General features: G+C 58.8%; 1 protein-coding gene across 10 annotated transcripts in view; it reads right to left on the bottom strand.

Annotated features, from left to right (window-relative positions):
- The window catches only part of TLE3 (TLE family member 3, transcriptional corepressor), a 48967-nt gene that overhangs the window by 3326 nt on the left and 17676 nt on the right, over positions 1-27965 (bottom strand). Inside the window, exons 5-18 of one of the 10 annotated variants that reach the window (XM_023255107.2) lie at positions 23769-23831; positions 21874-21978; positions 13434-13638; positions 11839-11855; positions 8083-8202; positions 7162-7212; positions 6347-6499; positions 5832-5973; positions 5086-5285; positions 4297-4373; positions 3444-3693; positions 2886-3133; positions 1944-2091; positions 793-943 (exon numbers count right to left, since the gene is read on the bottom strand). In XM_023255107.2, the coding sequence (XP_023110875.1) occupies positions 793-943; positions 1944-2091; positions 2886-3133; positions 3444-3693; positions 4297-4373; positions 5086-5285; positions 5832-5973; positions 6347-6499; positions 7162-7212; positions 8083-8202; positions 11839-11855; positions 13434-13638; positions 21874-21978; positions 23769-23831 (1930 nt within the window). The remainder of the gene's footprint in view (positions 1-792; positions 944-1943; positions 2092-2885; positions 3134-3443; positions 3694-4296; positions 4374-5085; positions 5286-5831; positions 5974-6346; positions 6500-7161; positions 7213-8082; positions 8203-11838; positions 11856-13433; positions 13639-21873; positions 21979-23768; positions 23832-27965) is intronic. The other 9 variants (XM_023255109.2, XM_045059095.1, XM_023255110.2 and 6 more) reach the window with 9 other exon arrangements.

The raw sequence follows: 27965 nt of genomic DNA, 5'->3' as shown, positions 1-27965 counted from the left end.
CAAGGCTGGCTGCCATGGGAACGCGGCGTGAGCGGCCAACCAGTGTGTGGTTAGACCCTCGGCCGGTGGGGGGCATTCGGTCAGCGAGACCCGTCACCGGCTCACACCACCCACAGAACACCTTTCTCCGCGGTCAAGGGCGGGCGGGGGGAGCAGCTGGATGGGCAAAGGTAGGATTTGCAGTTAACTCCAGACATCACACTTCCCCCAAAAGATTCTTTTTAAAGCCAGTAGTCGGCTGACCCTTCTCATTTTTACTACGGGAAGGCGGCAGGAAGTACCAGAAATGGCGAGGCCCTGAGGTCTGGAGACCCAGCTGAAGCCAGTGGGCAGCGGGCACTCTTCCTCTGCAGGCCGCCCTGCCAGGGCCCTGCCCGTGCTAATGCCAAAGCCACGCAGGGGCCCCAGAGAAAGACCCACTGGGATTCAGAGAGGATGAGCGGTGTCCAAGGCAGCAAAGCTAGTCGGGCGCGGGGGAAGCAGATGTCCCAGTCCGGGGCCATCGGCCATCGCAGCCCGCGGTCTCGGCCGCCTGGAGGAAAGGCTCACGAGGCTGTGAGCATTGTTCCTCTGGCCCAGGCCTGCAGGGACTGGCTCTGGCCGGGCGCCATGAGAGCTTGGCACCCTGTGGCAGTATCTGCATCCCTGGGATAAGGATGGGGCGGCGGGGGGAGGGACAGTGGTCGCGATCAGGAGGTCCGATTCCAGGACGTGGCTCGCTCCAGGGCTCTGACTTTCTATAAGCTTTAGGGGCCCTCCTCTGCGCCGGGCTCCCGGCTCCCCGAGGCTCACCGCAGTAGGCGAACTTGAGGGAGAGCACGCAGCTCTCGTGCAGGTGCAGCTGGTACTTGTCGGGCTTGGTGTGGTGCAGCACCTCTACGTTGCTACTCTCCATGCCCACGGCCAGCCACTCCCCGGTGGGGCAGTAGCCCAGTGAGAAGATCTGCAGGGGGGAAGAGGCCAGACTAGGTTCAGCTCCTCTGCCCTCGGGGCACCAGGGGGCTCCCCAGAGGCCTGCTCGGGGACCCTGAGGGCAGGAGCCCAGCACTCCTGCTCCCACCGCCTCCCCACTTGCGATTTATTTGCGAGGCGGAGCCCCTCTCCCTCGGCCCTGGAGTCCCTTTATAGGCGAGCAAGTTGAGGCTCAGAGAGGCTGCAAAGTGGTACAGCCAGCATTCCGGCTCCGAATTTCACTTTCAAAGTGACTCTGTCTCTGGGATTCCTGCCTTGCCTTGAGAAAAAAAGTGAATACACAGGGGCGCCTGGGTGGCTCAGTCGGTTTGGGCGTCTGACTCTTGATTTCGGCTCAGGTCATGATCCCAGGGTCATAGGATCGAGCCCCACGTGGGGCTCCACGCCCAGCTTGGGATTCTCTCTCCCCCTCCCTCTCCCTGCCCCTCCCCTGCTCGTGCGCTCGCTCTCTCTCTCTCAAAAAAAAAAAAATAAACAAGCATCAACAAGTAAAATTTAAAAATTGAAATAAAACACTAAAATATTAAATATATATGGTTGAAATATCAAAATAAGTAATACAAATGACAATGGGAACTTAGGATACCTGGCATTTATAGAGAATTTTCTAGGAGCCAGGCTGTGGCTAGGCTTTCAGAAGAGGGACCACTTTCGCTGCCCACATCAGACCTATGAGGTTGCTACTGCTGTGCTCATCCCTTAAGGGACAAGACCAAGGCCAAGGTGCTCAACAAAGTGCTCAAGTGAGAACCAGATCTGAGCAGCTGGGTCAAGGACGTCCAACTCCGAGGCTCTGTCGATTCTATTTTATTGCTGCTTCCTCCAGGAAGCCTTCCAAGGCGGCTCAGGTTGGTCTCAGGTCCATTTGCAACGGTTGCCTGTGAGGGCTCCCTTGTCCCCTGACCCAACCGTTAGGAGCCCGGGAGGGAAGGGAGCGCGCTGTCCTGGGCGAGGGGGAGGAGAGCACACACCTGGGAGGTGAAGTCATGCTGTTGCAGCTGGCGGCCCTCCCGGAGGTCCCAGGAGCGCACAGTGTTGTCCAGGCCTCCGGTCCACAGCTTGGTGCCATCGTGGGAGATGTCTATGCAGCTGGCCCCGTCTGTGTGGCCCTGGAACTGCCTATGAAAGCCAAGCGGGGAGAAGGGGAGAGCCACTGAGTGCCAAGCGGGCAGTTATCCAGGAGGCGGGCCGGCTCTGTCTGTGCAGAAGGGGAAACTGAGGCCCAGAAGGGGGTCCACCATGCACGCATGGTCCTTCGCTGGGCCGCCGGGCTGGGCTTCCGCCTACCCAAGAGTCTCCCCTACAGGTGGGTCCTGGAGACAGGTGCATAATGGCGGGGGGAGGGGGGGGGCAGGGGGAGAGGCTCCTGCTTCGTTCTTTATCCACATCCTCCTCCCCCTGCCTGAGCTACGGGACTGAGGCCATCAACAAGCTGCAAGCTATGAGGACCAACAGACACAGCCAGCCCTGCACTGCACTCTTATCTCTGAGGACGGGTTTCACCATGCCCGTTTCACACAGGGGAAACTGAGGCACGGGGTTGAGTGGCTTGCACAAGGTCATAGCGGGGGCAGGATTCACACCCGGCAGCGGCTCCCGAGGCCCCATAAGAACCACCAAGTGACACTGCTCCGATCTTCTGGTCCTGGGGCCTCCTCCTTCCTCAGTTCTCGCCCTCTGCTCACCTCTGCCGCTCTGAATCCCCCGTTCCCTGACCTGCTCCAGCTCCCCGCTCCCCGGAGCCTTCCGTGGGGGGTGGGGGGGGATCCTCTATCCTCTGGCACGAGGCTGCCCCCTCACCCGCCCTGCCGTGGCCACCCCGCGGAGCCTCACGGCACCTCCGACGAGCCCGGTTACGACCGGCGCAAAGCTTCCCGAGGACGAGGCTCCCCTGGTCCGTCCCGCGGCCTCACCTGACCAGGGTCTGGTTGTGCAGGTCCCACACGGCAATGTTCCCGTCGCTGCAGCAGGAGAAGCAGACTTTGGCATCGGGGCTGATGGCCAGGGCGTAGCAGGCGGGAGCCGAGGAGGTCAGCTCGGCCTTGATGCGGGGTGTGGGGGAGGCCAGGTCCCAGATGGTGAGCGTGCTGGCCTCCCCGCCCACGATGAGCGTGCGCCCGTCGGGAAGCAGCTTACAGGAGCGGATGTAGTTGTCCCTGTTCTGGGCAGAGAAGGGACAGCGTCGAGCTCCGTCCGCCTCCCCTCGCCAGGGACCAGAGGGGTCCCGTTCAGCGACGCTGAGCGCCCTTCGCCACCCCTGCTCACGTCCTGCCCTCACTCGTTCACCACCCTTTCATCTTTCAGGCACCTCCTCACGAACCCCAGGAAGTCCGGGATCATTGGCACGTCGGGACATTAAAACCGGGGCTCGGGGACGTCAGCCAGCTCGCTCGGAGGCCCGGCCAGTAGAGGGCCGCGCCAGGCTGCCCCTCCGCCCACTGGCGGAGAGGCCTACGGCCCAGGGTCCTCACCAGGCAGTCCAGCTGGGAGATGGGGCTCTTGCTGCCCGGCTGGCTGATGTCCCAGATCTTCACGCAGCCCTTGCCGCCTGTGTAGACGTGCCGCGTGGGGTTGCTGATGGTCACGGCGCACACCACCTCCCCGTGGCTCAGCGTGTTGATCTGCCGGGCGTGCCGTGGGATGCCGGGGCCCGCCAGGGCGTCGTGGGGGAAGGGCACAGGCTGCATCTGCCCATCGGCGCTCACGTGGAACGAGTAGGCTCTGAAAGGGAGACGCGGCCCTTCCGTCAACCCCCCCCCCCCCCACCCTCTCCCTGTTCCCACGAGTCCTGCCCGGGCCGGACGGCACCAGCCCGCAAACGCTCCCCAGCTCTCAGGGAACCCAGTAACACCCCCCAACCTCCTTGGTTTGGCTCTACCAGGGTAGGGGATTTACTCAGTATCCCAACCTTGGCTTCCGCTCCTGGTCACATACCCTCGGCTCCAAGCCAGGTTACCAGCACCCCAGCCCCCCACCCCGGCCCTCCCTGTGCCTCAGAATGCCCTCTCCTACCATTTACCAGCTTGGATGTTACCTCCTCCTTTAGAAGCCCCGGGGTAACGGGGGGGGTGGGGGACAAAGGTCTGCCCCCCCTGCTGATGCAGCTCCCCTCATTTGGTTATTGAGGCCCCCTGGGCTCATGGGCTCCCCATGCAGCGGGAGCCCCAGCGCTGAGCAGGAGCTGTCTCCCGGGCTGCAACCTGGTCTATGAGTGCCTCTAGAGGGGAGACCCTTCCCAAGGGGACGTCTGCCAGGGCAGGGGATAGGGGCGGGGGACGGCGTGCTTTCCCCAAGAAGCATGCGACACACATAGCCAGAGCGTACGGTTTTCCACCAGGAATGGAGGCCAGGCTTGAGGGCAGGCCCGTGGCCCGCATGGGAGGGTGAGGGTCAAAGCCAACCTGAAAGGCAAGACGAGGCCAGCTCTTAGTGAGGGGCGCCGCCACCCATCCCCCTGGCCTCTTCCTTCATCACTTCCGACGTCCTGCCCACATAGCACCGCCCCTTCCCAACCCGGAAGCCAGCCACGCAGAGCCCGCTCTTTCAGAGGAAACACGGGCCCAGCGGGCCCAAGTGTCTTGTCCAGGACAGTGGCAGGGACAGGGTGACAGTCCAGGCCCACCAACCCTGAGCCAGTGTTCTGGACCCCCCCCTCCCCCCCGCTCTCCCGGCTCCACGAGGCACAGTCCCACTCCATTCCCTCCCCTGGCGTCCGACGGGCCCGTCATGAGGACAGGAGGCCATCCCAGAGATGCACTGTCCCCTGAAAAAGCACCCCTCTTTGCTGACCCCAATCTGAACCCATCCTCGGTAAAGCAAACAGCCTCATTTACCAAACCCATGCCACGCGGAAGCCACTGGCCTCCTTTGGGGAGTCCCATCCCCCCAGGGCCCAGAAAAAGAGGTAATCGCCCCACTTCCCAGATGGAAAAAGACGGCCCTCGGAGGCTGAGCCGCACAAGGTCACGTGATGACTAATGGGCAAAAGGAGGTGGGAACCACGTCTGCTGACCCCAAAGCGTATGTTCCTTCCGCTTTCTAAGAAACAACCCCACCGGCTCCCCACTCCTGGCCCACTTCCACCCCCCAAAAGGAGCCAAAAGGTCTACGTACAGCTCCAAAGCTCACCATTGGCGATCGGCCATAGGCGGCGGCGGCGGCGGCCGCGGCCGCACTCATCTGGGGTGGGATGTTGTGGAGGCCGGCGTAGGCGCTGGGGCTGGTGAGCGAGCCGTTCATCTCGTGGTGGCTCATCATGGCAAAGGGCGCCGCGTAGGAGCTGGTGATGGAGATTGGAGTGCGCAGGGCTGAGGCTGCAAGGAGGAGGAAGTCAGCTGGGGGAGACCCTCAGGGGGAGGGGTCCCCCGCTCCGGGACAAAGCTCAGGCCACCAGGCCGCCTTGCTTCCTGCATTTCCTGCATTGGAAAGCTGCCGGCTCCAGGCAATCCTCGGGGACTGAACCCCCCCCCCAACTGGGATCCTGGTCTTCACGGCCCAAGAAGGTTCAAGCTGAGAGATGCGCTCACCTCTTTCTATAAGGCAGGACTCAAGAGACCCAGAGAAGGAAGTTTGTTGAGTCTCACAGAACTAATGACAGAGGTGGGGACGGGCCACAGGTAACCCGACCTGTCAGAAGCTCCTCCCACGTGCCGAGTCCAACAGGGGCCCTCCCAGTAAGCCCTGCCGTCGGTGTGGACGCACCCGGCATCCGTGTCCTCCTCTGACCTGACCGCGAAGTCCCCCTGGAGGCCCGGGGAGAGCCCCAACTCCCAACACGCTCCCTGGTGCTCTGGCTCCAGCCCCGCCCCGGGGCACACCCCTCCCCTCAAACCCGGTCGACCCAGCCTCATCGTGCCTACCCATTATACCTATCGGGTCCATGCCTGGAGGTTTGCCCGGCATCGACCGGAGCCCTGGGGTGGTGCTGGTGCCTGGAGTCGGGGCATCGTTCCTCGGAGTAGGCGTGTTGGACTTGAGCCCAGGGGTAGAGGATTTGTCATTCTGAATAGGGAAGACACGAAGATTCCTTTCTCCCCAGAGCCGGGCCCTTGGAGCTGGCCACGACACCCAGCTGCCCAACAGCCCCTCGATTCTTGCCCCACCTTGTGCGGCAGGGACTTGGGGTGACTGACTGCTCCCATTGTATAGATGCGGCAACCAAGTCTCAGAAACATTAACTGGCAGCCCGAGGCCCAGCCGGTAAGTGGTAAAGCCAGGACTGGCACCGGGGCCAAACCCCAATCCATGGTCTTCGTACTCCACCCCTCTGCCCTCCGGTGATCACCGCTCCGGCCTCTTTTCCAGAGCCGTTTGCCCCCACCCCCACCTGCCCCAGCCCCCTGCTTCTGGGGTGCCAGTGGCAGGCCCCACATACATGACCAAGGTCTTTGGTCTTGGAGGAAGGTGTGCTGCTGGACGAGGCCACTGAGGCGGGGCTGGTGGGGGCATCCTTCTTCAGGCCTCGGGCCTTGTCCAGCCCATTCTCAGGAGGGGAGTGTGCCGGGCTGACCCGCGGCGTCGCTGGGTCCTAAAAGCACAACCACAGAGATGCGTGGAAATCAACAAGCAGCCGGGAGTCCTCCCTGCTCTGGGAATGGGAAGGGAGTGCGCCAGCTGTTGGGGAGAGGAGCTTGGCTGGAAGAGACTGGGGGCCTCAAAGTGGGGGCGACTCGTTCTGAACGACCTGGTCTCACCCCTTCATCTCACAGATGGGGAGACAGGGGCCGGCGCGGGGGTGGGGGGTGGTGACCGGCCCAAGATCAAACACAAGTTCAGGACTCATATTTGGGCGGTGGGGTCTCCTGGCCTCGGGTAGGTCGCTCCAGTCCTCGTCCCCTGCCAAAACTGATCCCGAGGGGCTCACGACCCCTTACTCTCGAGATCCCAGGGGTGGTGGGGATAACAGATCTGACCTCGAGGACCTGGCCCTCCCCTGGGATCCTTGGGGCACACCTGCACTGTCCAACCGAGGTTCCCATCCTAAGGAACCCCAGCCACCCGGCAGCAAAGCCCTGTCCTCCTCCTCCTGACCAGCCTGGTGCCCCAGCCCCGGAGGCCTCGGTGCCCTGCTCGGGGCATGTCAGTAATGTCTGCGCAGCAGCTGAGACACAGCAGCTCCTAGGCAGGAAAAGGGCAACCTCAAACCACCCCAAGCCGACCGAGCATGCTGCCACCTGGGCCTGTGCTCACCTCATTGGAAACATCCACCACCAGATCATCGCTCTTGTCCCCGTCACTGTCCTGCAAGCAAGAGACAAGCCAGTAAGGAGGCCACCCCCGCCACACCCCAGCTGGGGCGTGAACCACCGCCGGTTTCCAGCATCCGGGATCTGAACCTGGGCCAAACCCCAAAGCCCAGGCTCTTGCTCCCAGCCCAGCCCCCCAGCCCTGCTCCGGGTCACTCTGCTCCGTGCCCACTGGCAGCCTGACCGATACCTGCCGATACCTGTTATGGTATTTCTGAGCCCCCCTCCAACTTGTCTCTCTGGAGCCACACAGGTCCTTGCAGCCGGCTTCATACCCACCATCACGGACAAGGAAGTATGCTAGGCTCATTGTATCATTTCTGCTGCTGTGTGTGTGTGTATGTGGGGGGGGGGGGTGGTGACCAGCCTCTCGCCCGGAAATGTGGGCGACATATCCAAAGCCACAAGCAGCAAGGTGACCAAGTGGAGCCCAGCACCGCACAGCCCCCTTCCGTCGGTCCCAGCTCTCATCCTGCACAGCTTGGCCCGGAGCAGACACCATGACCACGCCGCTCGGTCAAAGTGTGGGGGTGCCAGGCAAGGCTCCCCGGAGCAGACCGAGGATTCTGGGAAGGCCGTGATGGCAGCATGGGGTCGCTGGCCCGGCTGTGGGAGGCGCCTCTGCTCTCTTCATCCATTCCCTCCTGGCTGTGGTGGCCCATGTGCACAGCGTGTGTGTGTGTGTGTGTGTGTGTGTGTGTGTGTGTGTGTATGGTCTCCACCCCCCCCCCACACACACACACCAGACAACCCAGCCTGTCCCCACCTGTGCCTCTGAGTCACCCACAAGTCAGGCCTGTGTGTTCTCCCACAACCCCAGCTCCCAGCACAGACCCAGTGGTGCCCACTAGGCCCTTTGACGTACGTATCGGCTCAGACTATCCTTCTCCTCTGCTTTCCGCTTCTTGGATTCCATGCTGTAGTCTGCAGAGCCCCGGTGCTTCTCACTGGCCCGGAGGCTTTCCGAGGGCGACACCGAGTTATTCTGGGAACGAGGAGGTTCAGCGTGAACGTTTCGTGCACACCAAGACACTAGCTAAGTGCAGGTGGTTCAAGAGGGCAATGTCCTGCACCAATGGCCAGGCCCTCGAGGTCAGCCCTGTTCCATCGGGGCCTTGCCAGGGAAGCCTTCCCAGCTCTCCAGACTGGGTCCCCCCCGGGAGAGGCCCGGGGAGCACAATTCCCTTTTGGAGCCGTGACGCTGCTAGTAAGTAAACAGGCTCGCACGGAGCTGTCTGCGTTCCGGCCTTCGAGACTGTGCCTTCCATGAGGGCCGGATCACACCTCTCTCCGTCCACACCCATCCTGGGCCGGCCACGTACATTTGCTCAAAGAAGGGATAAGCCAAGGCTGCACTGAGTCTTGAAAGACGGGTCTCAGCCGACACACAGGGGCTGCGTGCAACACGTCATCAGCTGAACCCCACTGGAATGGGGGGACTGACCCGGAAGGAGAACGTTGGGCTGCCGACAGGCCTTCTAAGGGTACGTGGGCAACCTGGCATTTTGTGTGAACACCGTACTCCTCCACTGCAGGGCCTCCAGCAACTTCTGAGAAAGAGCAGTGTTTTAAAGAAACAAAAATCCCAACATCGGGAAGCCTTTCCCTCTGAAAGGTGGGAAAAGGTAGGAGAGCAGGGGCCCCAAGGGGTCGGGAAACGTGCCCGAGGTCCCCCACTGGAGGCAACATAAAGGAAACCGAGGTTTCTCAAGCTTGGAAGGGCCTGATCAGTTCTCCCTTCAAACTCCAAGGTGAGAAAGCACAGCGATAGCTTGAAATTCCAGGCCTGGGAAGAGGGCCGATCGGCAAAGCGGGAACAGCACAGGCAGACGGGCCTGGGAACGGAGCTGTCCTAGGGGCGGGAGGGCGTCCCGCAGAGGAAGGGATCCCTCAGGCGGGCGGGCGGGCTCGGGATGCTGCCTGTGGCCACGAGCGGAACTGGTTCTGTGGCTATCAGCACCAGGCTGGGAAGCAGGGAGGGAGGAGCTAACCAGCAGGGGGGTACCGGCCAGCAAACCTGTGCCCTTGCCCTCCGGGGGGCCGGGACAGATTATGTCCCTCGAGGGGGCTGCCGAGTTCACTCCTTTCCAAGAGACCCTCCTTCACTCACCACTCACCCACGCTTTTCTGAGCACCCACCCTGGCTCAGGCCTGGGGCTTGGAGGAAGGGGCAAGACTCAGTCCAGCTACAGGCCGGCCCATCCACGGCCCCACGCATCACAGACGCGCAGGCCACACAGGGCCACGCAGGGCCACAGAGGGACCCCCGCTCGGCAGGGAAGGGTATCCCAAGGCGGAGGCCGGGGTGAGCCTCTACCTCACGTCTCCCCACTTTTCTGGAGGCCAGTGCCGGCGTTTGGGTTGGGGGGGGTGGTGGCGGAGGGGGGGCCGGGGGCGCGGGGCACGGCGTGGGGACCAGCCACAGAACTTAATTTCCTTTTCCTAAGCCGGTTTCTGGGCAGCCCTTCCCTGCCAAGTTTCTGCCTGAAGCAAATTAAAATGGCAGAGTTATCAAGCCTTGGAAGAAAAAAATGGAGGTTATAATGGGACTGCAGCTCAGCCTTCCCCACAGCCGTGCAGGAGCGGCGGCGAGGCGCACCCGGCCGCAATTCAATTAGCCGCTGCGAGCGCCGGCAGGAAAATCACCGCCATTTCATTTCATTTCCTCCGACGGCGGCCACCCCGTGCTAAGCAGAATCGCTTCCAGCCCCTCTCCTCTCTCGGGCGGGCGGGGAGCGGAGCCGAGGGGGGCGTGCGGCGGCTCGTGTTTCTCCTTGCGACCCAGTACGTGGCTCGGAGAACAGCGAGCTCTTTCTTCTCATGCAGTCAGGCTGAAAACCCTCGCTGCTACCGGAGAGAGTCATGTCAGGCATTTAGCGGCATCGATCCAGCCCGCCTCTGGCTGGCAGGCGGCCAAAAAACTAAGTATTTTTTATTGCTTCGGCGAGGCAAGGAAATATGAATGAAGCTACCTCTAATTGGACTCCAGACTAAGCCCTCTGGGACGGCTTCCAGCCCGTCCAGCCGGCCCCCTCCCACCCGGCCGCGGCCCTGTCCTTCCTGCGGGGGCCTCATCTGTTGACAACCTGGTCCGCGAGGGGCCGCACACTTCCTCGGACGCCGCGGCCACAGGCGCACGGCCCTACGGCCTCGCCCGCCCTGAGCCGGGCGCCCGGGCCCCGGGCCGGATGGCGTCTCGATTCGTTCCCACCGGACTCTCCCGGGGCCGGAGCGTGCCCCCTCTGCTCGGAGTGTGCCGTGCATGCGTGTGGGTGCTGCAGGGTGAAGAGCTCAGCTCTTGGGGGTCCCCCCCGGGGAGCTTCTTTGGGCAGAAAGCTTTCACAGACGGGGGCACAAAGCCAAACGCAAACAGCAATGGGGAGGAGGACAGAGGGCGTCGGGCTTCAAACCCTCGGTTCACGCCGCGGCAGGTGCCTTGTTAACCGGGTCACCTCCTCGATGCCACATTCTGTGCCGAGGGGGCTTCCTAACCAAGCTGAGAGGCTGGCTGGGCGGGAAGATGCCCGTGTCACAGGTACAGACACTGGCGCCCGGAGAGGCCAAGAGAGCTCCCCGGTGTTGCGTGAAGCCAGGACCAGCCCCGAGCCCTGAGGGGTCCAGTCCTATCTAGACAGACCACCTCTGCAAAAATGGCCACCTTTTGGAGGATCAACGCTAAAGCAATCGAGACGGACTTTCAGCTTTAGTTGTTCCTTTCTGAGGTAGCCAGCCGTCACTGGGCCCAAATGTGGACCCAGAGCACACGGGCCAGTCGCGGGGGGCCGAGAGCACCGTGGCTAATTGGATGGTTTATAAAGTCAGCCGGGAGGAGGGCCGGGAGGGAAGGGGGTCGGAATGGAGGGGCTGCCCGAGGAAGCTGCCGTCTAGATGGTTAGTTAACTGCCTGACCTTCCAAGTCCTACTTAACACGAGGTAATAACCAAAGCCATCCTAACAGATTAGATGGCCCCAGATACAAGGACAGCGATGAGGAATAAAATAGCTTTGCTAATCGCTGCAGGATTTTTTTTATCCAGACTCCACTGCGCTTATTCAGAAGGCTTATTCACTTGAAACAGAACCTCTGAGCCTCAGTGTGATCAGAAAGATTTACAGCAAATCTCAGAGCTGGCAGACACGCAGACAGCCTGGCCCTGATGCCTGCTCGCTAGCACTTTCTTAAACCGAGTTAAAGCCCCGAACAAGGAGAAACCTCAGGCGTTCGGAGGAAGCAAGGAGAATACAGGATCAGGTGGGGGGGGGGGGGGACAGCCAACCTGGGAGGAGGGAAGCAGCCCAGCCCAGGACGCAGGACCCCCCCCCCCCCCGCCCAGGGGTTGCCTGTGGGGGGCCCAGTAACTCCACGGGCTGGCCAGCTGACCTCTCTGGTTAATCACCTCTCATAAAAAAGAGAGTTAGAGCTCACTGAAAACTATTCATCTGCCAAATGATGGACAGGAAGGCTGGAGAGATGACAGCTTCCCCAACCGAAGGTCACTCTCAACAGGTGCAACTCCTGTTTCGTAACAACAACCCCTACCAGGATCCCACGTGGTCCCCTCCTCCTCCCGCATTACCTCCCCCCCGCCCCCAGCCCAGATGCCAGCGTGCTGACACTTACTGCGCTGGATTCTCTTTCTTCAGGGACGGAAGAGCCAGGCGGGAGGAGGGTCAGGCCCCCCAAGACAAAAAGACAAAAAAAAGGGAGAAGGGTCAGTCTCCTGCAGTGGTTTTTAAGCTTTGCTAGTTCCCAGGTTTTAAAATGGGCCGCAGGCCTGGCTCTCTGAGTCACCGTGGGTCAGCCAAGGCAGGGCCATGAGGTGACATCTCTCGCTTTGAAAATTAACCGCCCCGATTCCAATGCTCCCCACTGGCCACCGGTCCCGGGTGGGGCGGGGGCTGTGGCCCTGCTCTCCCTGATGTGCCAAGGAGGGCACCGAGATTCCTGCTCAGCGGTTTTTAAAGTCACAAGGTTTGGAAGAGGATCCTGCTATGCAGGCGACCCAGCGGATCTGGGCGTTGAGACCATCATTGTTTAAAATAAACAAGCAAGTAAATAAAGGAATTGTGGGAGCGGTTTTTGTTGTGTTTCAACTAACACGGTTCTCTCTGTGTCTTTGCACAGCCAGGCACTAGCTCCCCGATTCTCTCCTCTGCTGTGAGGAGACCCGCCTCCTCTCCCAGGTGGGGCATCCTTCTGCAGGGACACACAACCGTGCCTCCGTCCGCTTCCCACAATCTGTTACCACCCTGGCGCCTTGGCCCGGGCCGGACGGGGTGGCGCCCGGGGAGGGCTGGGAAGGCACTGGCCATACGCCCTGGTAAACAGCTAAGAGCAAATCAGACCATGTGTATACCTTCGACTTACACGATTTTGTACGTCAATTGCGTCTCAATAAAACCGGGAAAAAAACATCCAAGGGCAGAGCGCACGAGGCGGCGGTTTTTGAAAAGGGTCTGCCAGGGAGCCACGACTTTTCCTTTCCCGACAAACTAAGCCCTCCTGAATGAAGCCCGGGCTGGGTGCAGCTGCTGGGGTCCTCACGGTAAGGGCCGGTGAAGGGGGGGGGGGGGCGGGTTCTCGTTCCAAGTCCTTCCGGTCATCTCCCTCAGTAGTGTGACAGCTACCTCCGCTTAAAGACGGTCTACTAGGGTGCCACTGTGCACCTTGCCCAAGGCACGTGCGCTGGTGAGACATACACGCTAAGTTAAAAGCCGGGGAACCCGGCCCCTGTTCTCTAAGGGCTACCGATCTCGGTGAGGACGTAACATTCTCCAGGGGGAGGATACAAGAGGACAGCGACCAAAGGTCTCCTTCTTGGGACCCCAGCTCTCCAACTCTCCTGGGAACTGGCAAAAGGCCCCCAGCCCAGACTGGAAGGCACACTTTTGAAGGAATGGGACTGGGGCTGACCCTTGAAGGATGGGCAGCTTCTAGCTAGGATAACGGGAGGGTGCACAGGCCTCCCAGGGCAGAGCGCACCGGGACCACGTCAGGCATTGAGGTGGGGGGGGGGGGGGAGGGCCATGCGGGGCGGGGCTCTGGTTGCCACAGACCAGGAATTCAACAGATGGCACCAAAGCTTTTGCTAACTCCTGACCCCAGGGTGACGACGTTTGCCGTGTCCACGCACAGTAGGGCCCGTGGGAACCCCCCCTCCCCCAGCCCCCAGCCCCCAGCCCAGCCCCGCCCCCTGCCCCAGCTCTGGGCCGCACCTCTGTGGTCCAGCTCATGGTGATTCTTCTCGTCCTTCACCGTCAGGTGGGCCTGGCCACCCAGGGCCCCGAGCGCCAGCAGCCCGGAGCTGCTCCCTGTCACCGGGGGGATCCCTGGAGGCTGGAGGCCTGACGGGTGGGGTGGCAGCTGGACCGGGGGGCCGTGCGTGGCGTGGGAGAGGTGCTGGGCCTGGAGCTGCTGTTGCTGTAATGAAGCGGGTGGTGAGCACGGGGGAGCGTGGACGGCGGGGGAGTGCCCTCCAAAACCTTTACCCCCAGCTCGGTCCACACACGCTGTCCGGATGAAGGCAGTCTGTTAATGGACCCGCAACCGAGGCACCAAGATTGGGGTCTTCAAACTCCCCGCCCATCCCTCCCCCCTCAATCCCCCAGTTTCAGGACAGAATTTCCCACAGTCCATTTGCGAGCCCGGGATCGATAAAAAGCGCGCATTTAAAGACCAAGCAGCCCTCGGGGCTCCCTCTCTGTTGAGAAGGATCCATTTTCAAGCTGGTGGTCGTGTTTGCTCACGCCTGCACGCCTTCAACATGAGCAGCCGGTGGCTCCCACCCCGAGCCCGTATCCCGGGAAGCCTCTCTCGTTTCTGAGGAGCTCGAGGCTGGCTTACTGAGCCAGGGCAGGCCACAGCAGAAAATCCCCGAGATCAAGAGGAGGGAGCTTGGGGCCAGTGGAATGACAGCTAATGGCCCGGGGACGTCAGGGTGGAGAACGGTTAACAAGGACTTGGACTTGGGGCTTTGGGACGTGACAGACCAGGTTTCAAATCCCAGCTATCATTTGCCAGGGGGCTTACAAGGGGCTCCCCGCTGTTCTCAAATCTACACCTGCTCATCGTCAACAGCAGTGATAACAATGCCCAGCCAAGGGTTCTGCTCCCTGAAACCCCAGATGTCCCCTGCCCGGACTAGCCTCAGGGTGTTCTCTTTCCAGTCTGCATCCTACACCCAAGGGACCGGTGTGGGTAGCCTAGTTCCCTCCCCAGCAGCCACTACAAAATGCCCTTTATCTTATCATTCCAAACTTTGCGCCGAGAACCACAGGAACCGTGGGGCGGGCTACACCACGGCCAAATATTTCTGGAGAGTGGCTGGGGCCTTGGATATGCGGATACCCACCTATGCACACCTCTTCTCAACTAAGCACAAGAGAAGGGAACCAACGTTTACTGAACGCCTGGCACTTTCCAAATCTCATCTCTGACCCTTCCAACCAGGTGGCAAAGGAAGGGTCAGGCCCATTTTACAGAAGGCAAACTGATACTTGGCGGGCTGGACTGGGCAGCCAGTGGCTTGCCAACTCCAGCCAATAGAGTGCCATCTGGACTCCACTCTGTCAACCGCCCGTCTTATCCAAAGACTGTTCCTAGGGAGACCCTCAAGGCAAGAAGGGCCAGTGGGGGCGACAAAGAGCAAATACCTGACCAGCTCGCCTATCAGTATGAACTTGGCTTTTGGGCCACAGCTGGCAGTCAACAGAACACAGGGGGAAGGTCTATGGTTCTGGTTGGAGGCCTCAAGAGGCAGTAAACGTGAGCAACCGGGGCTTAAGGGCCCTGCTCTTCCCCAACGAAGCTGCAAACGGCAAACCGGGCTCACCCCAAAGTCAATGCAACCAGAGCCACCGCCACGCTGGTGGCCCCCGAGGGTTTGTTTCTCAGCTCTGCGTGAAAGGCTGGGATCCACTGGTGGTCACATCAGCTGGATCATCTACTGGTACGTGGCTTATGGAAGCTGCTGGTGGGCAGTGGTCCCCAGTGCAGCCTAACCCCAGATGCCCCGCGATGCCAGAGCAGAAACAAAAGCCCAGGGGTCCCCATGCGGAGACCCAACCCGGCCCAGCCCGGTGGCTCGGGCTCTTTTAAAACACGGGAGCTCACAGCTGATCTCCCCTGTCTTTCATTTTTTTTTTTTTTTCAACGTTTATTTATTTTTGGGACAGAGAGAGACAGAGCATGAACGGGGGAGGGGCAGAGAGAGAGGGAGACACAGAATCGGAAACAGGCTCCAGGCTCCGAGCCATCAGCCCAGAGCCTGACGCGGGGCTTGAACTCACAGACCGCGAGATCGTGACCTGGCTGAAGTTGGACGCCCAACCGACTGCGCCACCCAGGCGCCCCCTGTCTTTCATTTTTAAAGACATTATCATCGTTAGGCCTTATTACGAGGAAAAAAATGATACATGGTCAGAAAATATTAAAAATGAGTACGGATTTACAAGTTTTTCTTAAAAGATTACCCTTCAATCCCACTCTCTAGAAGATTCCACTCTGAGTTGCCTCAGACTTTCCTTAGTGCAGATCTACAAATTGTGACTCTATTCCTAAATAAATAGGCTCTCGCGAACCTCACTACTAGACAACTGGATTTTTAATTTAAGACTGTTAGGCACAAGTCAACACATCCCTTCCAATGGCTACCCACCGTTCCCCGGTGTGGGCCAACGATCCAACTGTATCTACACGCCCAGTTTTAAGAGGAGTCTGCGCCAGCAGCCCTGTGGTTTTAGACCAGTTGCTGGCAGGCCCGTTAATTCTGCCAGCGTTAACTATTTAGTAAAATCCCAGAAAGCAAGGCGTGAGGTATTTAATCCACTTTTTACAGTGCCTGGCCAGTAAGATCGCCGGAGGGAGCGGAGAGGAGAGAAAACGGCTTCAGAGAAGGAGCTTGCATGGGTACAAGGCTGGCTCCTGCCATGAGCAATTCGGTTTCTGGAGAAAGCGCTTACGAAGGATCTGTGCTCGGGAGAAGAGGTCGTTGAAGAGCTCCAAACACCCTGATTCGTACCTTACCAGGTAAGCTCGGCCCTCTTACCGAACCGTCTAGGCTGCCCGGCCGGTTCAAATACCACCTCCTCTGGAAGTTTCCCCCGGCCTCCTGGTCAGGACGTATGTCTCCCTTCTGAGTTGTAACAGCTCAGACACCAGGGCCAGCGTGGACGTCCTGAAGGGTAGAAGCTGGACGTCCACCTTATCAGCCATGAGACCTTGGATGAGTCAGTGGACCTCTCTGGGCCTCTGTTCGTGGTCTCATCGTGCAAGGACCCCATGCATTACACTATGTGTCAAGGCAAAGTAGGTCCTCGAGAAACGTTAGCAAGAACTACGAATGGATCACAAATACAACCATTTCGTTCGTCTTTATGTGATGCCTGGCAGCTTGGGAGCTCCAGGAAGGCAGGGACCTCGTGTTATCCGTCCCCGCACCGCTGAAGGTGCCCGGCAGGTTGGCTCGGTGCACAGTTGCTGGGTAAATAAGTGATAATGTTGAGTAGACATGCAGAGGAAGTCAACCGAGTGGCTCTGTCCGAACGTGACCACCTCCCAGATCCGCGCCTCCTCTCCAAGGCCCACTGAGAGGCAGCTGGAACAGTTTGTGGGGACAAGGAGCACCAGTGGGGTGCCCTGCTTCCTGGAAGCGTAACCCAGTGAGCCAGCGTCAGAAACAAAGGCTATGGTGGCTGCCTAGCGATCTGCCATAGCACGTCAGGCGTCAGTGTCTTCTCTGCAACAGAGGAAAGAAGATTTCCAAAATACTTCTCATCTTCGAGTACAAAAGCACTCCCTGCACAGCCAGAAAGTCGCGCCAGGTCTCCTCTGCATGGTTTGAAGGCACGGTCAGGAGTGGTCCAGAAGGTTCCGGGAAGCAGGGACTTCAGGAGCCGACCTCCAAGGCTTCTCTCGCGGGGCGAGGGCAGATGTCAGCGCTTGCTGGGCGTAGCATCTGCTAATGGCAGTCTCGGTTGCAACAGAGAGCGAAACGAAATTCTCTCCCCAACACGGCAGGGGAAGCTGGCTGGCGGTGAGCCACCTGCCTCGCCGTCCCGTGTCGCAGCCCCAGACCCTCTGCAGGCGGGACGGCAGGCAACACTTCTGTCCCCTGTGGCATGTCCCTGACTTCAGAGGACGATGTGCTGAAATACAGTGCCCCGTGAGTGAAAGGGTGGCGGCTGGGGAGAGAAGGGAATCAAGTCCACCGTCCAAGCAGGGACTGCGCTCACCGCTTTGCTGCAGCCTGTCTCCAGTGTCTACCATTCCTTCCCAGGCCGAGACTTCTCCATCTGGGATGTGAAAGGACGTTAGCAATCCCCCCTCCACCCCCAGCCCCGAAGAGGGACTCAGCGTCTGGAACCAAGCCCACTCAGGGGTGCTCGTTCACGCCAGAACACGAGCCCGTCACAGAACGCGTCCCGCGGGCTGTAAGCAAATCCCTTGTTCCACACGTGTGTCACGTGCCCGCGCCCTGGGCTCAGAAGGTATGGCCACTTACAGGACAGGCTGACAGGGAAGCTCGTCCTTGTAGAGGATATGTAATTGGATTATGCACATCACGCTTTAATGCCTCTGCTGGCTGATTTAATGCTTCGCTTCTCAGGTTCACGGTTTGGGTTGAACTTAGTGAAGTTGTCTAAGCACCTGCTGAGCCAAGGCCCACGGAGGACGCCCACCAGAGGAAGCACAGAGGCCGAACTGCATTCAGTGAACGCTTGGCACCCTCCCAGCATTGCTGGGAGAGCAGCCCTGGGCCTTCCCCCTTCCTTCTAATCGCACACGGCCGGTGGGCCCCAGGGCTCCACGCCGAATTGAGCTTCCGTGCTCCGTGATAGCTTTCAGAGCCCCCCAACGACCCTTGTTATCCTATTTCAGAGATGGGGAGGCAAGCAGAGCCAGGACTCCGAGCCAGCGTGCCCTCTCCCCACCGCGCCGCCGGGCCGAAAGAAGCTAATGTATTCTAAAGCATGATCTCTGCACCTTCTTCCTCGTGGAAAATTCAGTCAACTGAATCCTACACATCTACATCCTGGAGTGAATGCAAAAAACCTCAGGTATGGCTTCCAAATGCCATGTCGTTTGTGACAGGCTACAATCTCCCTCTTCGTCCTCCCCACCGCCCACCCAGCCCCCCCAGCCCCCCCCCCGCCCCGCCCCGCCCCGGTGAAAACAATAAAAAAAGTCATCGCTTTATCACATGCCTCCCACGAATACATTTCCAAAGGAATGTCGACCACGCTGTCAGCGTGCAGATGAACCCCCTCCGCTCGTCAGGTTCCATTACCATGGGCCAGCGCAGAAGGTAAAAACGAAACAGAACCACCAACAAAAAAAGGAGTCTGGGAACGATTGCTAGGTCAGCTCACAGGGTCTTTAATCTGCCTAGGGATGCCTTCTGCAGGATACTGCTCAAGGGACAAAATCCGCTCCCCACCCCCCCCACCCCCCCCCCCCCGCCCCATGCTTAGGAATCTTGACCCTTTCAGCAATTTGGATCCAAGAAAAAAAGGGCCTGTAACAGAATGGGGTCTACGATAACTGGGTCCTGCCAGGCCCCGGCTGGCACAGAGACATCTTCCGGCCCGTCTTCCCTCGAGGGTATCTGAGTTCCCTGGAGAGGGGAGTGTGCTGAGCCAGCAAGCCTGGGCTCCCTCCTCCGCCCCTCTGTCCCCTTCTCCCTTTACAGCAGCCCGATGTTGGATCCGAGTCTCTCTCGCCAGGAGACCTAGAAATACTCTACTCCGTGCAATAAATCTGCCACGACGGACACCCACCCACGCCAGACACATTGAACTGTCAAGCCAAGACACGGACTCAGAATCCTTCAACTCCATGCCCAAGAGAGCCTCTCACACCGCACTGAAGCAGGCACCTCACAGCACACTTACCTAGCCCGCCTCCGTCTTTTCACAAATGGAGAAACTGAGGCCCGGAGGAACCTTGCCCAAAGCCCCCCTAATTCCCAGACCAGGGGGCCGGGCTACTTCTCCCTCCAGATGGGCAAATCGGACGGCCCCACGGGGGTAGAGCCACCAGTTGCCCTTCACTGCTGGGCCCAGGACCCCTGGCGGCCCCTGCGCCCCCGCCCTCCCCCTCTACCTCGCCTTCCCCAGTGTGCTCGGCTACCAGCCCGCTCTGCCCTCTCCTCCCTGGCGAGACGAGCCGCCCCTTCGCCGGAGTGCAGTCAAGCCCGGCTCCCCAGTGCGAGCATGCCGCGGCCGTCCTCAGCCGTCCATAATTCCTGCCTTGTGACGCTCTGTCAGGCGCAGCGATTAGACGGCCGCCTGCTTAATGACAGGGCGACGGCTGCATTCACTGAGAGCCGGAGAAGCAATTACCTTGAAAATGGGGGTCACAGGCCCCACTCGTTGGCTTTAATTGAATTCCAATATCTGCCTCGAGCTGCCTTGACCTAACTTGTAGCTTCCTAAATACTACTTAAAGGAAGTGGAGCTAATCCAAGCAGCGTTTCTTCCCCAATTTCGCTCTTTTCTTAGAATTTAGGAAAAAAAAAAAAAAAGTTATTTTCATAAGAGGATTTTCGATGCCAAAGAGGGAGGCGGAAGCGGGGGAGGGGACCGACCGTGGCCCCGGTGCGGGCCGGGAAGGCTCGGCCTGGAGAGGGGACAGGACGCGAGGGGCTGGAAGAGGAGAAATTTCGGAGGGCAGAGCTCCCGGTGCACTTCCCGCCCCCGAGTCCCCCTTCTACCACTATCAGCCACCGAGCCGTGAACGGGTCACTGAGATGGAGGCCCCAGGCCCCAGATGGGCTGAGCGGGGGGCGGGGTGACACTCCCGGACACTATGTGACCATCCATGAATCACTTCCCCTCTCTGTAAACCAAGGCCATTGGTTACGCCGGTGGTTCCCCACCGGAGGCCATCCCACCGCCCCCAGGGACATCCGGCAATGTCTGGAGACAGTTTTGGGGGTCACAACTGTGTGTGGGGGCTGCTATGGGCATCCAGTGGGTTTGAAGCCAGGCGTACTGCTCAACGCCTACAGTGCCCAGGACAGGCCCCCCAACAAAGTGTCTGGCCCCAAACTTCACAGGTGTCAGGGCTGAAAAACCCCCTGCCGGCTGATCTCAGAGAAGACAGCCACTTTACGGTGCTAGGATTTCACCCTCAGGAGCACTGCCTCCCAGCTCCACGGCTGAAGGCACTGACCACTTCCCCACAGTCCCTCTTCCGGACCCTGCTCTGCCCCTCCCTGGCACTGCCAGGGTTTAGACCACGCTCAGGCCTCTGCCGGTGCCCTCCCGCAACAGCACTGCGTGACTGCCCCCGGGACTGACCCCAGGACACAACCGACACAGGTCCCAGAGGCGGGACGGGAGTGTCGGGAGCTACCAGCATGCTTCTGCCCCTGTGACCCCAGCCTCCCAGCGCTTTCTGGCCCAGGGAGATGGGCTGGTCCACTCCCTCCTTTAACGGATGCAGAAACTGAGGCCTGGGCAGAGGCAGGACCTGCCGAGGTCACACAGGGAAGAACTATGGCTAGAACGCAGGTCTCAGGGTTTCTGCCCCAGGCTGAAAACCCAGGAGTTCTCGTTTATTCCACCAGGCGGACCACCCTGGGGCCTTCGGGTCGAGTCCACCTTGAAATAACGGCCTCACGTAAGAACAAAAGAGAAATGAGGACCGAGCAGGGTCCCAGAACGTCAGGGCCAATGGGACCTCAGCCCTTTGGGCCACGGCTTCCCAAGCCTGACTACCTTTCAGAATGAGCTAAAAAAAAACTTCAGAAACACAGATTCCCAGTCCCACCCCCCAGACCTACGGAACAGAACTGCAGGGAGAGTGCCTTGAAATCTACATTGTTCAGAAGCTGCCCTTGGGGACCATGAGCCAGCTGTCCTTGGATGGGAAGCACTGATCTCCTCCACCCCCTTCATTTTAGGGACCAGAGGTGGACAGGTACGCCTGAGGCTAAGAGCCTTGCCCAAAGTCCCGGGAAAAGAGCTGTTTTTCCTGAGCTGCTTATCTTAAATGTCCTCAGCCTCACTCAAAGCAGCAGAAAGATGCTTCGTGAATCCAAGATGCGAGTCGGGGGCGCAAAAGGGGAGGGATCTGGCTTCCTCCCTCCACTGAGGGGTCCCACCAGAAGCAGACCTCCCAAATCATTCTTGGATGCTTTCCCTGCTCCCGGGGAGACAGGACTTCCAGAACACCCCCCGCTAGAATTCCGAAGGGTGCGTGACCAACGCCCCGCCAGGCGGCTCAGTGCCCGGCACGACAAAGCCCAAACCCAAATTCCACAGCATGTTTCACATCAACAGTACAGCAGAGACGGTTCTGATCCCAGGTGGCCAAAGAAGGGCAGACCTTTGCCAGGGAGGGGACACAGGGCGGACAGCCCCCCCCCCCCGCCAGGGAGGCTTGAGGAGGAGGCTGGGTGTGAGGGCGACCTCGGAGCCCCACCCCCTGGGGAGGCTGGGGGCTGATGAATTTAGAGGTGGAGGCATGTGGGGCACTCCCTCAACGTGGGGAGTAGGGGGCCACTGGGGAGCTGATGGGGAGAGAGCCCCCAAACAGGGCCAAGCCCATGGGAAGCCGGAGCCCTGGGGCCGCCATTCTTTGAGGCCAGCTAAGGTCAGGGTCCATCTCTGGTTTACGGTTAAATGAGAGGAATTAAAGGGCTATACACACGGTGAGAGGCAGATTGGGGAGTCCACGTACCCCGATGATGGCGTTTAGCTCCGTCATGGTGACCTGCTTGGCACGCTCCACGGCCTGTGCCACCTGCTGCTGGTGCTGCGGGGAACAGGGGGTGCGTGAGATGCGGCTGCCTTCCCGACACAAAGGGCACAGGGAGGGCCGCTCGGGACAGGCGGGGACGTGCCCCCCGCCCCTTCACAAAGCAGAAGAGGCCCACTAAACAGGCGGGGCAGGGCATTTTCGCCTTCTTTCACCCCTTTCCAGCGAGCGTGCATTACTCGTGCAAACGTCCCATGAACTGTTTCAAGTTAAAATAGGGATGAGCCCAAAGACGGCCATCGGTCAACCGCCTTCCTCTACCACACATACAAAAAAACTCCCTTCCACGCCTCGGAACAGGAGCTAGACAGGAGATGATATTCCTCGATGATTAGTTTTCTCAGTGCGGGTAACGGCTGAGTCGTGTAGGAGAACCTTCCCACTCGTAGGCGGCGCAGCTAGGGCACTGAGAGGTTGTCGGGGTCTGTGCAACTTGTGTTCAAGGAGCTCAGAAACACGTATGTGAGGGGCGCCTGGGTGGCTCAGTCGGTTGGGCGTCCGACTTCAGCTCAGGTCATGATCTCGCGGTTCGCGAGTTCGAGCTCCGCGTCGGGCTCTGTGCTGACAGCTCGGAGCCTGGAGCCTGCTGCGGATTCTGGGTCTCCCTTTCTCTGCTCCTCCCCCACTCACGCTCTCTCTCTCTCTCTCTCAAAAAGAAATAAAGCTTTAAAAAAATTAAAAAAAAAAAAAAAAAAAAGAGCCTTAGAGAATCCCGAACAAAAAATACTTAAAAAAAAAAAGAAAAAAGTATGTGACTCTATGTACGCTCAATCCCTCTCCAAGTAGAGGGAGGAACAAAAACGTGTCTAGAGAGAAAGGGAACGTGAGAGCGGTGTGCGGGCTCACCGGCTGTGACCCAACACCCCACTCTGGTGCGGGATGCTGAAAACAGGCAACCTACGGGACATCTCTGTGCCTTCCACACGTACAGGTCGCCGTGAACCTAAAGCCGCTCTATAAAATCGGGCCTAGTTTAAAAAAGGTTTTCTTGGTACGTTCGTTCCCTTCCACCTTGGGGTAGTACCTGCTTCCTACGCAGCTGTCTACCTCACTGGGCTGCAACCTCTGAGGACGTCACCCTATCCTGTTTTCACGTAGATTCAATCGTTCACCAGTGGCTACTCTGATTCAGAGACCTAGGAGTCCGGGGGGGAGCGGAGGTGGTCCCAGCCCCTCGGGGGGGAAAAACAGAAGGCAGGGCCTGCCCCAGCTGGAGGGAGCTCTGCTGGACGGAAACAGGCCCCTCTCAGGCAGCTCTCCTGTCTGCCCTGCACCAAGGGGTCTCCTTGGAGACACTGCCCTCATGTCACCCACGAGCCCCGTCCAGGCCTCAGGGGGTGGTCCCTTGCAAAGTGTGCTTGGCGGGTAATAGACTGGTCATGCCTCTAGGGAGGACACTCTGTCCTAGGGGCTGGGGTCCCCCTTGGGAACTCATTCCCTTTAGAGGATCTGCCCCTTAGCACTATCTGGCCAGGCTTCTTGCTTCTAGATGTTTCCAGGAGTGGGAGGTGGGGCACAGAGAAGCGGTGTCTGGGAATGTCTGTTTGGATCGGGGGGTGGGGGAGGGTGATGCTAGCCCCATCACAGGCCAGGACCCTCCTCTTTGGTCTCAGGCAGCAGCAAAGAACCCGTTCCACTACAAGAAAGAGCAAATGCTCCCCTTCATGTGCTGGAGAAGTTTCCATAAAGCCCCAGGTTGCCAACTACAGCCAGTATGAACGGACAGGGGCAGGGGTCCCTGGACTGCCCTGGAAACACGAGGAGGACACAGTTAAAGGAGGTCTTACCTCTTGTGACAGAAAAGGCATGATCTGTGCTAAAATCGTGTTCAATCTCTTCGCGATCTCTGTCTGCAAAAGAAGAGAGACCGCGTGAAGCCCAGGCGGGTCGATCAAGTCGCTGAAATGTCACACAGGGGGGAAGCGCAAACTCCCCCTCCGCCGCTCCCCGAAACCACAGACCCTCCATGCTTTCTCCTCGCCCCCCCACCCACCCCACCAAGCTGGCCTCCCACCAGGAGGCCTTGGTAAAAGTCCACAGCACACAACATAAAGAAACTTCTTCCAACTGCCCCCTCCCCCCCCCCCCCCCCCCCCCACCCAAGGCCAGGCTGCCTACATTTTGCAGAGCTCGGATTTCCTATCAGAGGTGGTCTATGTGTTTGGGTCAGAACGCAGTCTGCCTGCTCTGGATAGAAGCCCTAATTAAAGCAGAACGAAACAAGGGCCTCCCCCTCCCCCACCGCACTAAAACCTAGAGCAAGACGGGTTCTCTGGCTCTCAGAGCGGGAGGTGACAGGGAGCCCCCAGGGCCACATGTGCCAAAGGGATATGTGGATAAGGGGACCCGCTTCACCCCTCCTCTGCTTTTCACTTTGCAGCTCCCCAACCAGAACGATCCCTCCCCCCCACCCCCACCCCTAGTTGTGCTGCCCGGCCCGAAATCCCACCATTAAGGCTTCACTTTTTAGGGTAAGGCACCGCCTTCTCGAAGAACTGCTCAGGAGGTAACTGGTTGGGACCCTGATCCTGCACATGGGCCACTCGTAGGAAGGCTTGACCAGTTCTCTGCTCCACCGCCAACATTCCAGAAAAGCTCCCATTTAGATGAACATCAACCGCTTCTGCCGCCCTGCCCTATGTCAGCCCCGGATGAAGAGTGGTTAACAAAAAAAAACAAAACCCAAAACTTGTGTCACATGGTTAACGGTGACCAGGCAGGAAGGCCGAGCGAGGCCCACTGATAAGACGCACACGTCTCGCGATCGCTTTTCTCCGCTCGCAACGAATCCTGAGGCCGCCAGGACTGAGGGCCCAGGGCGGGCTGCAAAGTTCTCATCAGCACACTGCAAACCATGACAACAGCCTTTAAAAATCTGTGATCATCTGCATGTCAAACGATTCTCCTTGTGCACTTAAAATAAAAACAACGCTGTCTGAAGGCTTGCAAACAGACCCCTGTTCCGGGAGCTCGCACCCCCACCACTAATGAGGATGTCTCTGATTGGCGAATCGGAGACAGGCCACACCCCCGGGAGACCTGAGGGGGGTGTGTGGCCCTACATCCTGGGGCGCCGGCCACAGACACAGACAGCCTGTCTTCTACACCAGGGATTGCTACACTCTGCCGATCACTCACTCTGATCCTCAGGAACCGGGGCCAGGGTTTCCCACTGTGGGCATTTGGGCGCAACGGTTCTTTGCTGCAGAGGACCGTCTCCGGTGTGTGAGACCCACTGAATGTCAATAGTGGTCCCCGCTTCCAAACTGCAGGGTAGAGAGGCAGTATCCAGTATTCCCCTGGCTGAGACCTATGGGCCTCACCGCTGCATCTGCACATTTGAGTATACACTCCAGAGAAGGTCACTGGACGTCAGACTTTCTCGGCCCCCGTGCCATTGACATTTGACATGTGTTCCGTGCACTGCAGGGGTTTTAGCAGCCACCCTGGGCTTCACCCGCTAAATGTCTGTCATTTATAACGTAAGGAATCTGGGAAGATTGCTAAGTAATTGCTGTATAAATAAATTATTAACCTAAGGAAGTGGGAAGAGTTCTACCCCAAACCAGGACCCTTTCTCATTTCTGTTCCTTTTTTCCTCGGTTGATCGTGGGGAAGGGGAAGGAAACAGGAATCAGGGCTGTATGGGGCGGGAGCTCTAGAACAATCAGTCTGCATCTCAGTCCAAACCTGCATAGACCAACATGGTCACTCAACTGTCACACGCTGATGTGACAAATCAGAATAGAAGGATATATTAAAAACATAAAAGAAACAGAAATAAACTAAACAGGGCGCCCGGGTGACTCAGTTGGTTGAGCGTCCAACTTCGGCTCAGGTCATGATCTCACGGCTTGTGAGTTCAAGCCTCGTGTCAGGATCTGTGCCGACAGTTAAGAGCCTGGAGCCTCCTTCAGATTCTGTGTCCCTCTCTCACTCTGACCCTTGCTCACTCACACTCTGTCTCTCTCTCAAGAATAAAATAAAACATTAAAAAAAATTTTTTATGTTTTATTTTATTCTTGAGAGAGAGAAAGAGTGCCAGTGGGGGAGGTGTAGAGAGAGAAGGGGGGAGACACAGAATCCAAAGCAGGCTCCAGGCTCTCAGCTGTCAGCACAGAGCCCGATGTGCGCCTCGAACTCACAGACGGTGAGATCACGGCCTGAGCCAAAGTCAAACGCTTACCCAACTGAGCCACCCAGGTGCCCCAAAATATTTTGGGGGGGAAAAAGAAAGAAACTAAACAAACCAGGCTCAATGCTTAGGAATCTCATTGGTCCAAAGCCTCTTACCTCAAATGACTAGCACAGCAGTGCCTGGCACGTAGTAAGTGCTCAATGAACACTCAGCCAGAAGAATCTCAAATAGCCTCCCTGCATTTATTTTTCAAGGCTTCCCATTGCAAGGTCCCCGTGGCCGCAGATCAACACGGGCAGGAAGGGCCCGGTGGATGAAATGTTGGCATACAGCTGGGAGGGGAGGTGGGTAAGCCCTCCGCCAACAGGATGAGGCAGTGCGGTCGAGCCAGACCAACTGCAAGCCTTCTCGGTGGGTCTCTGGCCGCTGCCCCCACCCCTGAGCCAGGAAGGCAGGCGGCGGGCAGGCTCTGAACCCCCACAGTTACTGTGGTCTGTGTGTAGCTACAGCTCTCGGGGGTGGGTGGTTATAAAAGGTTTCCCATCTGCCTACTTCCTCTAGCAAATAGGCCAAGTGTCAGGGTCTTGCGAGTTCAAGGCAAAAAATGAAAAGTAGCTGTCCTTCCCCTTCCCAATACCCTTTAGCAAACATGCGGCCACAGCCTCCCCACAGGTGGGCTCTTCCTTCCTGCAGGGCTCGGTCCGGAGCCCAGCATCCTCTGGTTTTGAGGAAAAGGGACCTGCTGAGAGTTCACATAGCTGTGCCCGGTTCAAGGTTTGGCATCCGGGCCACCAGGTGACCACGGCTCAGAACAAGTTCCCAGTCTCACCCTTCCACCCTACTGGAAGCAGTTCGTGCCTCCTTCACCCACGTCCCAACACCGCAGGTATCCACCAGGGGCCATCAGAACAACTCCACACAGACAAGGAACCTTCTGGAGGCCTGGGGCATCGGCATTCAGGCCCCGTCCTGCGCCCGAACCCAATGAAGCTCTGGCAGCGCGAGATAGGATTACGCAGGGCAGAGAGGGGAGGGGTGGCCGTATACTTGGAGAGCATTTATAGTAAAACAGGGCTTCCCCGTGGCTGGGTCTGGGGTGGGAGGAGGGCACGTTCCTTCCAGCCCCCCTGGTCTCCACCAACAGCAGAAGCGGGACTGAGCCCCACCCATCTCTACGCTGGCCGCCCAACCCCGGGAGTGGGCTCACCACGCTGGTGAGTTCACTCAAAGACTGTTTTCAACATTTTTTTTTTTTTGAGGGCGGGGATCGCAGGGGGGAAGCTCCTGGAAATAAAAGCTGGCCGGCCAGAGCCACTCGTAACAACAAGAGTAACAGCTAACACCCACCACCCCAGCTGTTCCCAAGCACGTTCCCTGAGTGAGCTGGCAGTAACCCTGTAGGGAAGGCACTTAGAATCACAGTCTCCATGTTTCAGATGGGGAAACTGACGCTCGCTCGGCAGTGAAGCAACTTCACTAAACGCCTTCCTACCAAGAAGCCAAATTGTGACATTTTGAGAGAGCCTGGAGAGGTCTCTTTGAAAGAAAAACTACCGTCGGGGTTAATAATTGACAGCATTTCCGATTCGAACAGCTGTTAAAACAGCATTTGGTCCAATTCAAACAAGCCCTAAACATCAGTTCCAAGAAAGGGGAGGGGGAAAAAAAAGGAAAAATCCAGACATGTGGCTTCAACAATTGGGACAGGTCACAAATCACCAACTGGAACTAGATCACACGTCGGAAAAGTCCTCTCGGCGATCCAGGGAATTGTTATCAATAAGACAGCCGTGGTCCGCGCGAGGCTGGCCCCGGTCCTTCCCTCCGCGCGGGTCCCGCAAAGTCA

Source organism: Felis catus, chromosome B3 (assembly GCF_018350175.1).
Source record: "Felis catus isolate Fca126 chromosome B3, F.catus_Fca126_mat1.0, whole genome shotgun sequence".
Classification (NCBI taxonomy): Eukaryota; Metazoa; Chordata; class Mammalia; order Carnivora; family Felidae; genus Felis; species Felis catus.
This window is presented reverse-complemented; position numbering and strand designations above follow the sequence as displayed.